The sequence below is a fragment of the Pelobates fuscus genome, chromosome 2 (genome assembly GCF_036172605.1).
Source record: "Pelobates fuscus isolate aPelFus1 chromosome 2, aPelFus1.pri, whole genome shotgun sequence".
Classification (NCBI taxonomy): domain Eukaryota; kingdom Metazoa; phylum Chordata; class Amphibia; order Anura; family Pelobatidae; genus Pelobates; species Pelobates fuscus.
In genome coordinates, this window is record NC_086318.1 from 428202496 (window position 1) to 428215727 (window position 13232).

Here is a 13232-nt window from a genome sequence, read left to right on the forward strand (position 1 = left end):
AAAATCTCAACATACTTGAAACATAAGTAGCAGACAGCCACATTAACTATTGCGTATATGAAAAGACAGCTAATAGTATCACCATTGAACTCATTCTTGATATGAAAACTCGCCTCCGGAATTAGTAGTCAAACCCTTAATATGCAGTTTTAGAAACATTCAGTTCAAAACAGAGAAATTGTTCCTTACCAGTTACTTGTGTAAGTAAATCCTACAAATGGAAGATGGTGACCGGAAAATCCAGTATGAGTTGGCGGTGGCATGGTCTCCTAGACATAGGAAAATAGATCATTTTAACAAACATTTGCTTAAAAGTGATTAACTCTGGCTCGTACACTAATTAGATAATTATAAGTATAACATGTAATCCATTGTGACTTGGACAGAGGAGATTTTACTCACATCAAAGAAAAGGGTTTCTTACAAATAATATTAAAAAAAAAAAACGAAAAAAAAAAATAAAAAATAAAAAAATAAAAACCACAGCCATCATGAACATGACTGATCAGTGAACTTACGCAGTTTTTCAAGCAATCGTCATCAACATCGAAGTTAGATGTGTCGGTCGGGCTGCTGACTTCTGGGATATAAGGTGCTTCACAGTTACGTATATTATCCCAGTCAATTCCCACAAAAAATGGGTGATTCTTAAAGTCTTCGATGCCGTTCTGACCGAGGCGATGCTCCCTGCTGCATATAAGTCTTTTAATCAAGTCCTTGGCATTTTCTGAAATATCGGCTACCTGAGTGGGAAACTGGAACCTCTCCTTTAAAAAATATAAAGCAGTGAGCATAGTCAGGTTATTAAATCACATCTGCAGAACAGAATGGGTCACACATATCAGACTTTACCCTCTAAATACTAAAGGGTAAACAGTTAGAAAGTGCAAAGGTGTTATAACATAAAGGTAATAAAGGGTCGATACTCACTTTATGGTTCATTATCTTCCCATAAGTCTCCACTAAAGACTCGGCGTAGAAAGGGGTTTCTCCGTACAGCATTTCATACATGCAAACTCCAAGAGACCACCAGTCACACTCCGGTCCGTACTTCCCCTTCCCGTCTTCCATAGCTTGTAGGATTTCAGGAGAGATGTAATCTGGAGTCCCGACAGCTACAGACGACTGGACCTGCAGGGGCAGAGAGTAAATCAGCACTACTTCGAAATTACAATTTCAGTTACAGAATGGCTCAGCAGGTCGGAAAATCAGCTAAGATGTACTAAAATAACCCCATCCCTGGTCCCAACACGTTTGCCTTTTGAAATGTATGAAATAATGATGAGCCGTAAACATTATAGGATGTGCATGAGTGTACATGCAATTCACTGACCATAACTACTGTACAAACTGCGCATAGATAAACTATTAAAGATTCAATAAATATTCAGTTATAAAACAATATTTGCTGGCAACGGTCCTGAATCGGCATACAGATGGACGGTTATTGTAATTATTGTGTGCTCGATATACTAGGAAGATACAAAATATAATAATTGGTTTGTCGTTGCTCATTTTTCCCATTCAGACTCGTTTCCTGGGGGCTTACCGTTCCATCCTCCATGAGTCTCAGACAGGATCCAAAGTCTGCCAGGCGAATGTGTCCGTTCATATCCAGCAAGATGTTATCTGGCTTAATGTCTCTGGAAAGAAAGAGAAAGTAGAATTATAAAGAGGTTTGAACCAAAAAAAGGATATGTGTATTTATTTTAAGAAAATAAGGAACATTATAAAAAGCCACAATCTTATTTTTATCAAATACATTTTCAATCCAAGGAATCATTCCAAGCTAGCCCGAACCTGTGAATGAGGCGTCCAGGAACGTTGCCTACCCCTGGGCTGGGGTCATTTTCCTGAGTTATTTATCAGATGGAGGCATTGATTACTGCTTATTGCGGGATGTGTTTTAGAATTATTTATCAGGTGGAGGCATTCTATACGTTTTACTACAGGAGGCTTTTCAGAGTTTATTATCGGGTGGAGGCACTGAGTACTGCTTACCACAGGAGGTGTTTCAGAGTTAATTATCAGATGGACACACAGAGTACTACTTACTGCGGCAGGGGTTTCAGAGTGATTTATTGGGCGGAGGCACAGCTTACTGTGGGAGGGGATTCCTAGTTCATGGGTAAAAGTACTGCTTATTGCGGGAGTGGAGGCACAGAGTACTACTTACTGTGGGAGTTGTGTCCGAGTTCATTATTGGGTGGAGGCACTGCTTAGTGAGGGAGTTGTGTCCGAGTTCATTATTGGGTGGAGGCACAGCTTAGTGAGGGAGTTGTGTCCGAGTTCATTATTGGGTGGAGGCACTGCTTAGTGAGGGAGTTGTGTCCGAGTTCATTACTGGGTGGAGGCACTGCTTAGTGAGGGAGTTGTGTCCGAGTTCATTATTGGGTGGAGGCACTGCTTAGTGAGGGAGTTGTGTCCGAGTTCATTATTGGGTGGAGGCACTGCTTAGTGAGGGAGTTGTGTCCGAGTTCATTATTGGGTGGAGGCACTGCTTAGTGAGGGAGTTGTGTCCGAGTTCATTATTGGGTGGAGGCACTGCTTAGTGAGGGAGTTGTGTCCGAGTTCATTATTGGGTGGAGGCACTGCTTAGTGAGGGAGTTGTGTCCGAGTTCATTATTGGGTGGAGGCACTGCTTAGTGAGGGAGTTGTGTCCGAGTTCATTATTGGGTGGAGGCACTGCTTAGTGAGGGAGTTGTGTCCGAGTTCATTATTGGGTGGAGGCACTGCTTAGTGAGGGAGTTGTGTCCGAGTTCATTATTGGGTGGAGGCACTGCTTAGTGAGGGAGTTGTGTCCGAGTTCATTATTGGGTGGAGGCACTGTTTAGTGAGGGAGTTGTGTCCGAGTTCATTATTGGGTGGAGGCACTGCTTAGTGAGGGAGTTGTGTCCGAGTTCATTATTGGGTGGAGGCACTGCTTAGTGAGGGAGTTGTGTCCGAGTTCATTATTGGGTGGAGGCACTGCTTAGTAAGGGAGTTGTGTCCGAGTTCATTATTGGGTGGAGGCACTGCTTAGTGAGGGAGTTGTGTCCGAGTTCATTATTGGGTGGAGGCACTGCTTAGTGAGGAAGTTGTGTCCGAGTTCATTATTGGGTGGAGGCACTGCTTAGTGAGGGAGTTGTGTCCGAGTTCATTATTGGGTGGAGGCACTGTTTAGTGAGGGAGTTGTGTCCGAGTTCATTATTGGGTGGAGGCACTGCTTAGTGAGGGAGGTGTATAAGAGTTTTTTATTTCAGGTAAGTAGGGGTCCTGCAATAATGCACATTGCGGACCTTGTGTGCTTTAAATCAGCCAAATATTTATCAAAACTATTTCTTATCCAAGTAAACTAATCTCCCTTCTGGCAATAAAATAGTTAATGGAAATACTTAGAATAATAATAACAAAAAATTAATAAAAACAGCAGATTTGCGGCCTGCCCCATACATACAACAAATATAAGAAGTAGCTGTTATAATACAATTAACTGGTGATGAGGTAAACAGCTACCAGCAGCTTCTACCCCCCCCCCCCCCCCTATCCCCCCCATTCAGGCAGTGAGGCCCATTCATCTCGTTCAATGATTGCAGACCATTCCAGAGCTGTGGGATTTGGGATCATACAGAACGGTGTGGATCCCATGACTGTGAAAAAGCCATCGCATCAGCAGATGTTTATAGAATGCCACACAGTTATGTTTATTGGCATTGTTAAGTGATTTGCATGGGAAACGATTTATATATTTATTTACCTGAAGAATTTAGGGAAAATTCCCAATACTGTCATTATAGTATCAAGGAAATATTATTTATATATGCATTGCATAAAATGCAACAAGGGAAACATACTAATGTCCACATTGTATAACTATTTAAGAGGAATTAATTTATATTTGCATAGTACCAGAAATATCATGAAAATATAACAAAACAATCCACTGTTATTATTGGCATTTATACAGCGCCAACATATACCGCAGCGCTGCACCAGCGGGATCATGGGAAATCGTATAGAATGACAATGTACCCGAGGAATCATGGGAAATCGTACAGAATGACAATGTACCCGAGGAATCATGGGGACCACAAAAACCACAAGGGCATCAAAAGGGAAAGCTGAAATGAGAATGACAACGTTGGCGCATGCGTACAGGTCGCGTAATCAGCGTAAGATTCGTTAAATCCTTCATACTATTCAGTAAAATACCCAGTTCCGGTACACGGCCAGGCTTATCCCACCCAAGGCCAGAAGCTTACTGCCATAATTCCCCTTAATTCACCCTCACTCCGACTGAACTTTTTCACTACCAGAAAGGTCCATCTCTGCTTCCCACACTCATGTCGACAAAGAAAGGGTTAATGCGTTTAAGGTCATGTCGGCTTGGGGGCAGGGTCTACAAGTAAAGAATGCATGAGAAAGCTTGGTATATAAAGAAAAGCTGTGCGATAAATGTAAACACATGCTGCCTGTTAGCAGCAGGAGGTCACACGGGACTAGTTCATACGCCACGTTTAGTTTAATGAGTTTAATTCAGAGATGCTGAAGACTTGCCTGTGGTACTTGCTACTGTATGGAGTAACAAGGCTCTGTAATATACACATTCCTTAAACCACTCTGCTTCCTACCTCATAGCTCGCTTAGTAAATTTGTGGTGGAATCTCGGTAAAAATAAATTTAGTAGGCCGAGATTACCACGTGGCATGTGTACGTGCATATGCTGACGTATCGATCAGTTGGTTGCACGTGGCAAGATACGATCAGTAGTGTACGGAGCATGTGCAAGAATACAGGATATAGTATTCCCCCTCCTCCATTGTGCTGGACAAGCCATGCGGTCAAACAGGAAGTTAATTCTTATTTGTGTTGATTGGTCAAGGGAATGTGCGGGCGGAGCTTAATATGGGAGGAGTTATATGCCTATATAAGGAGCCTGCACTATTGTCCGGGGCTCAGAATTTGCTGTATTTTGGTGACGCTAGTCCCTCTGAGTCCCGATCGGTGATCCAATAAAGAATCTCTTCCTTCCTGAAGAAACCTGTGTCCATCTCTCTGTGCTTGGCTTCCGTCAGTTTCTCCGGTATCATTTGGTGCATTGGCCGGGAAGCTCATCGTTCAACGGTAGCTGAGAGGCAGAGGCGTGAGACGGTCTATCTTTGCCCACGTTCTCTACGGCTGCACCCCTGAACTTCTGCGTGGACCTCCCTTCGTCTCGGCGCCACTGGTCTGTTGTCCAGGAGATCATCGGCCTCTACGTGAGAAGTGCTGGGGTGTCCCCGTCGATGAGTGTGAACTCAGGTTCAGGAACGAGGAGGTAAGACAACTGCTGTTTTAGACGGCAGGACCCGCTAGGGGTATACCGATTGTGCGGTAGGCCCAAAGGGGTTTTTGAATCTGTATCTGCCCCCTCTGTCGGAGGGAAGGAGCGAAGGCGCACCGCTCGATCGAACGCTCTTTAGTCAGACCGTTTGATTTGGTTAGTCAGGCAGGGCGCTCTGGTGTAAAATAAGCCCTAGCCGGACACCGGTGTCTTGTCTAGACTAGCGTTCTAGGGTGTATATTTTGTTCGCTAGGTCGGAGGGACCGGGAGACTAAGCGGCGCCTGTGTAAATTCGGTTCGCTAGTTCTCATCCTATCTGGGCTAAGTGGGAAGGCGTGTAAATTTGGAACCCACTAGACTTTTGATAGTACGACTAAGAGGCGCCTGTGTAAATTCGGTTCTCTAGCTCGTTGTATAGTGCGACTAAGAGGCGCCTGTGTAAATTCGGTTCTCTAGCTCGCTATATATGTGGTGATTGGGCAGTGTGGCTAACCAAAACGGGTGTATATAGTTTTAGGTAGTCCATTCAAGGTACTGGCCAATAGTTTAGTTGGGAATTGTAAATGTGTTAACGATTGTTTTAGTAAAGTGTATATCTTGTTAGATAGCGCGAGCTCAGCCGTCTAGCGAGAGTGTTAATAGTGTGTTGCTGTATTATAGTGCACGGTACCATAACCCTGTATATTTACTGACATTGTATAATAAGTACTAATCATTGTCGTCAATTGCATGTTTTAACACCATAACCACTAATAATTGTATTGTGACCTTAACTTGTACTTTGACCTATGCTAACTGTACTGTAACCGCTATTTGTAAAAGACGATGTTACTGGGGTGTGTTATAGACGGGTAATTCGTATATAGAGAATTATAGCGTGGGTGACTGTATAGTTACGCCAAAGGGCATAATATTGATTATATAGTGACTGGTGTAGCAGCTGTGTGTGTACGGGAATTCCCTGAGTGTTTATTGTTATTGTGTACGTTTCACTTGGTAACCGTACCACGTGGTGCTGTTGCCAGAGGAAACGGGTGTGACTGTTGAATAGTACGCGTGTATAGTAATCGTTGTCGACGACGTTCCATTGTTAAATATGGGTGCGTCGCAGTCAACGATTCCGGATCCCTTAGGATGTATGGTTAAGAATTTTAAAAAGGGATTCAAGGTTTGTGATTTTGGGGTTAAGATGTCTTCTGTGCGTTTAGTTACTTTGTGCACTAGGGAGTGGCCTACTTTGGTTGCGGCATGGCCGCCACGTGGCAGTTTGGATCCAACTCTGGTACAGCGCTTACACGTGGCTGTATCAGGTAGGCCTGAACTTTACGGCCAGTTTCCTTATATTGACTGTTGGAGACAGGCCGTAAATGACTCGCCAAAATGGCTCCAGACATGCCACGAGGAGCAGTGTCGCCTCATGGTAGCTAGGACTTGTTCGTCCACTAGGACTGGTGTTAGGCCCATTTTGGACACGCCCCCTGAGTCCGAGATCCCTTTGCCGCCCCCTTACTTTCCGTTAAGAGGAAGTGACGCAAACGCAGGAAGTCCTGCACCCCTCCCCTCATTACCCTCATCCACTTCAGCTTCCTCCTCCAGTACAGGATCCACCCCCCCTCGTACTAAATCTCCCCTTCCGGAACCAGAACCCACCCCCATTAAAAACGAATATCCTGATTTGGCGCCACTTCAGACTTCCGGTCAAGCTTCATCTAGCTCGGCCCGAAGTGTTCTATTCACTACCTTTTCCCAAAACCAACCTCCCACATCCCCATACCCTATCTCTCCCCGACCGGAACCCATGACTGACGCCTCCCTACGTAGCCCCATCCAAACCCGACAGTTGACTGGTGCCCAACAATTAAAGCACTATCAGATGCCTCTTCGCCTAAATCCCGGGTCAGCTTATATCGATGCCGCAGGTCAAATGGCACACGCTGACCCAGTCTTCGTATATGTCCCATTTACCACTACCGACCTTTTAAACTGGAAGACCCATAATTCCTCGTATACTGAGAAACCACAAGCCATGACTGATCTGTTCACCTCAATAGTACAGACGCACAATCCGACATGGGCTGATTGCCAGCAGTTACTAATGACTTTATTTAACAATGAGGAAAGGACAAGAATAAATCAAGCAGCCATTAAAGCATTAGAAGATAGAGCCCGTGCTTTGAACCAAGCTAATCCAGCAGCATGGGCCGCAACACACTATCCCAACACTGATCCCGATTGGAACGTAAATGGTGCTGATATGGTTCAACTTAGAGCCTATAGAGACGCTATAATTGCTGGCATGAAAGCCGGAGGAAAGAAAGCCATTAACATGTCGAAGACAGTTGAGGTGATTCAGAAAAGCGATGAAGCGCCCAGTGTCTTTTATGACCGATTATTGGAGGCGTACCGCTTGTACACCCCCTTTAATCCGGAAGACGCAGACAATTCCCGAATGGTTAACTCCGCCTTTGTCAGCCAAGCATACGGAGATATTAAGCGCAAGCTACAAAAGTTAGAAGGGTTTGCAGGTATGTCCATCACCCAACTAATGGAGGTAGCAAATAAGGTCTATATGAACAGGGATACAGAAAATAAGAAAGAGGAAGAGCGTAAGATGCGTAAAAAGGCTGATATGCTAGCGGTAGCAATCGCAGGCGTAGATAAACGGGGCCCAGATAGAGGCAATAATAGATGGAGTAGGGAGCCTTTGAGTAGGGATCAGTGTGCGTATTGCAAGGAAGAAGGGCATTGGAGGAATGAATGTCCGCAAAGAGAGCAGTACGAGAGAGACCAACCCAGGGCAGGCTACGGAAATTTTAGAGGCAGAGCGAGAGGTAGAGGAGGCCCCGGAGGGAGTAATGGTTATAGAGGGAGTAATGGGAACAGAGGAAGTGTTAGGGAAGATAGATATATTCCAGCAGCGCAAAGGTCCCGCGATAGAGAAGGTAGGGACTTCGTAGGATTGGCTGACACGGTCATGGAGGACTATTGATACCGACCGGGCTCCATCCCCCTTGGTCGAGCGGAGCCTATGGTCGATGTATCAATAGGGGGGAAAAGGAGTGCGTTCATGATCGACACTGGTGCCGAACATTCAGTGGTGACTAATCTAGTTGCTCCTCCATCTGGAAGGACTATTACTGTGATAGGAGCAACTGGAAGAAGTGCTGAAAAACCGGTTCTTAAAAGTCGACTCTGTACATTGGGAGGCCACGTAGTAAAACACCAATTCCTTTATATGCCTGAATGTCCAGTCCAATTGCTGGGACGTGATATGCTATCAAAATTACAAGCGCAGATTACGTTCCTACCAAATGGAACAACATCTTTAAAGTTTAATGGACCTTCAGGTATTATGACTTTATCCGTACCAAAGGAAGAAGAGTGGCGACTTTATACAGTGTTGACTAGCCAAAACCCTAGGAGTGATGAGACATTGTTTAACATACCAGGAGTTTGGGCAGAGAACAACCCACCAGGACTGGCCCGCAATATTCCACCTATAAAAATTGAACTGAAACTTGGGGTTTATCCAGTAAGCCTAAGACAATACCACATCCCACAGAAGGCTAAGAAGAACATCCAATCCTATCTGGATAAGTTCATACGGTATGGTATCCTAAAATTCTGTACTTCCCCCTGGAACACCCCATTGCTGCCTGTTCAAAAGCCCGGTACAGATGAGTATCGACCTGTACAGGACTTAAGAGCAGTCAATGATGCGGTTGTTAGTATACATCCAGTTGTACCCAATCCATATAACCTGCTTGCTTTAATTCCGGGCGGGGCTACTTACTTCACAGTCTTAGATCTCAAGGATGCCTTCTTTTGCCTCCGAATTGCCGCAGAAAGTCAATGTATTTTCGCTTTCCAATGGGAGAACGCTGTAACGGGCTCAAAACGCCAAATGACTTGGACAAGACTGCCCCAAGGGTTTAAAAATTCACCTACCCTATTTGGTTCAGCCCTAAGTCAAGATTTATTGGATTTCGAGTCTATCCCAGGAGAATGTGTATTGTTACAATATGTAGATGACTTGTTGATAGCAGCAGTTACAAAAGAAAAATGTCAGCAAGCAACGCACGATCTACTACATATTCTCTGGAAGGCAGGATACAAGGTGTCTAGAAAGAAGGCTCAGTTGTGTTTGCCAACTGTCAAGTATCTGGGATTCCATATCTCTGAAGGTCAAAGGATTATGGGGCCAGAGAGAAAAGAAGCTGTCTGCCAAATACCAATACCCAAGAATAGAAGACAAGTGCGAGAATTCTTGGGGGCAGCGGGCTTCTGTAGGATATGGATTCCCAGCTATGCGATACTAGCAAAACCTCTGTACGCAGCCATCAAAGGTACAGAGCACGACCCCTTCTTATGGACCCAAGAACAGCAAACGGCATTTGAAGATGTGAAGAAGGCTTTGATGAGTGCCCCAGCATTAGGTCTACCTGATCACACACGACCATTCTACTTATATGTACACGAGCAAAGAAGAATGGCTGTGGGAGTATTGACACAGTACTTGGGATCATGGCAAAGACCTGTTGCCTACATGTCTAAGCAATTGGATGCAGTGGCCAGCGGACTTCCACCTTGTCTAAGAGCCGTAGCTGCAGCCGCCCTGCTAGTAGCTGAAGCCGATAAACTCACTCTGGGTCAAGAACTTTATGTACGAGTTCCACATGCAGTACAGACGTTGTTGGATTACAAAGGAAATCATTGGTTTAGTAACAGCCGTATGACCAAGTATCAAGCAATGTTGTGTGAAAACCCAAGAGTGCATTTAGAGACTGTAAACACCTTAAATCCAGCTACCCTTTTGCCACAACCTACTGAAAGTCAACATGATTGTTTGGAAGTAATGGATGAAGTATTCTCAAGTAGACCAGATCTTCGTGATTTTCCCATCCAGAACCCCGATGTTCAATATTATACCGATGGCAGTAGTTATGTGAAAGAAGGGATCCGCTATGTAGGATATGCAGTAACAACAATAGACAAGGTGATAGAAGCTCGGCCACTGGCAAAAGGAACATCAGCACAAAAGGCAGAATTGATAGCACTAACACGAGCGTTACAATTGGCTGAAGGTTTAAGAGTAAATATCTATACGGACTCTAAGTATGCGTTTTTAACCACTCATGCCCACGGAGCTTTGTATAAAGAAAGAGGACTACTGAATTCAGAAGGCAAAGAAATCAAGTACGCAGCTGAAATCCTACAACTATTGGAAGCAGTGTGGGAGCCGAAAGAAGTCGGTATCATACATTGTCGAGCGCATCTGAGAGGAGATGGTGATGTAACCAAAGGAAATCGGATGGCAGATAGTGCAGCTAAGCGTGCTGCTGAATCAGGAAGACAGGAGTATGTGGGGCATATAGCTGCTCTAATACCAACTCCACTGTCCCAATGGACTCCAGTTTATACAGCTCAAGAAGAGGAGTGGTTAAAGACTGAACCGGGAAAGTATTTGGAGAACAAGTGGTATCAGCTAGAAGATGGAAGAATAGTTATACCAGCATCGCTAGCGGTAGAAATTGTCCAAAATTATCATAACGGGACACATTCTGGGAGAGACAGTACTGAAGAATCTCTCCGGAAACATTTCTACATACCAAGATTGTCCAACTTGACTCAGGCCATTGTACGCAGATGTGTAACGTGTGCTAAGAATAATGCAAGACAAGGACCAGTAAAGCCACCAGGAGTCCAGTTTATGGGGGGACTCCCCATGTCCGATCTACAAATAGACTTTACAGTGATGCCTAAATCGGGTGGACATCGTTACCTGCTGGTAATTGTGTGCACCTATTCAGGCTGGGTAGAAGCATGTCCTACTCGTACCGAGAAAGCAGGAGAAGTTGTGAGATTCCTGCTACGAGAAATAATACCCCGATATGGACTACCCTGTTCTATAGGATCGGACAATGGTCCAGCTTTTGTTCACCAGTGCCTACAACAACTGACTCATATGCTTGGTATAAAGTGGAGGCTTCATACTGCATATAGACCCCAGAGTTCTGGTAAGGTAGAGAGAATGAATAGAACTATTAAGAACCAGTTGGCTAAAATGTGTCAGGAAACCCAACTTAAGTGGAACGTTCTCTTACCTATAGCTCTATTGCGAATCCGCAGTACCCCTACCAGAAGGATGGGCCTCTCTCCTTTTGAAATTATGTATGGGCGACCACCTCCCGTACTTGGTAACTTAAGGGGGGATTTGAGTCAGTTGGGAGAAGGAATTACCCGGCAGCAGGTTGTAGAGTTGAGTAAGACTATGGAGGAGGTACAGAAATGGGTACAAGATAGATTACCTGTGAATATTTATCCCCCTGTTCATAATTATCATCCAGGAGACCAAGTGTGGATTAAAGAGTGGAATAATGTACCGTTAGGGCCCAAGTGGAGAGGTCCTTATGTTGTTCTTTTGTCTACCCCTACAGCGATAAAAGTAGCAGAAGTGACTCCGTGGATACATCACTCCAGGGTTAAACCAGCAGCAGTCGATTCTTGGCAAGTTACAGCAGATCCAGAGAATCCCTGCAAGATCCGGTTGAAACGCACTACTCAGTCGGAGTAACGAGGAATTATTGTGGATTACAAATTTTATTGTTACAGGTGTAAGTGAGAAGGCCATAATAAAGCCTGTCCTCTTACCATCACATAGTGTATAAGCCAGGAAAGTCCCGAAGGGACACCTGTGAAGACGAGCAGAACTCCATTCCCTGCAGCCCTCACATCCTGGAAGCTGAGGTTCCATCGCACGGACGAAGACTGAGGATGACGGCGAAAGATGTGCTTTTGATTGTGTTTATTTACATGTGTTTTTATATTCAGGAAGGTAGAGGTACCGACACTCCTAGCTGTGAGGTATGCATTAAGACTACGAGAACAGGTAACCATATTTCCCAAACCCTAATTTGGCATTCACAATACGAGTGTAAAGGAGATGTATCGAGATGTAGATACTTAAATATAGACTATAGTGTGTGCCATTTAGGAGTAGGAGAACCTAAGTGCTTCAGTCCGGAGTATCAGCCTCGTACAATTTGGTTGACTCTCAGGAATGGAGATCCTCAGGGGACCCTAATTAACAAGACGGTGTTAGAATCCGTACATTCTTCGGGTGTTCTGCTATTTGATGCGTGCAAAGCGATATCGAGTGGTAGAAAGCCGTGGAATGTATGTGGGGATCTTAGATGGGAGAGGACGTATGGGTCTAACGATAAATATATTTGTCCCAGTAGCAAAAATAAATATGTGAGTCCTAGATGCCCAAATAAAGACTATAACTTTTGCCCATATTGGTCTTGTGTGGGGTGGGCGACTTGGGGACAGACAGTAGATAAAGACATGATAGTGACTAAGTTGCCGACTAGCCCATATTGTAAGTCTATGGAATGCAACCCAGTCCATATACTTATTAATAACCCCGACAAGTTCCTAGATAAGTATGGCAATTTATTTGGGTTTCAGATATACGGGACGGGTTTAGATCCTGGGACATTATTGTTTATAGGGATAGAGACTGATACGGTATCCTCCCAGACTCATCAAGTATACCATTCCTTTTATGAAGAGATGAGCATAGATAATAAGATCCCCCATAACGCTAAAAACCTGTTCATCGATTTAGCTGAAAGTATTGCCGGTAGTCTTAATGTTACCAACTGCTATGTGTGTGGAGGTACTAACATGGGAGACCAATGGCCTTGGGAAGCAAAGGAGGTAATGTCCGGTTCTGAGGCAGTTGACCAATTAATATCTACACAAGCCGATTATCATATGAGTGTTAGAGGTAAATCTGAGTGGAGATTAAAGACCTCCATCATAGGTTATGTTTGCATAGCAAGGAAAGGAATAATGTATAATACTTCTGTAGGAGAATTAACTTGTCTAGGGCAAAAAGCTTATGATGATGATACAAAGAATACAA

At 44.4% G+C, this 13232-nt stretch overlaps 1 protein-coding gene across 3 annotated transcripts in view; it reads right to left on the reverse strand.

Annotated features, from left to right (window-relative positions):
- Positions 1–13232, reverse strand: part of CDC42BPA (CDC42 binding protein kinase alpha) — a 192911-nt gene that overhangs the window by 83805 nt on the left and 95874 nt on the right. For all 3 annotated transcript variants that reach the window (XM_063444058.1, XM_063444060.1, XM_063444061.1), the window contains exons 6-9: positions 1550–1643; positions 931–1131; positions 519–767; positions 190–269 (exon numbers count right to left, since the gene is read on the reverse strand). In XM_063444058.1, coding sequence (XP_063300128.1) covers positions 190–269; positions 519–767; positions 931–1131; positions 1550–1643 — 624 coding nt within the window. The remainder of the gene's footprint in view (positions 1–189; positions 270–518; positions 768–930; positions 1132–1549; positions 1644–13232) is intronic.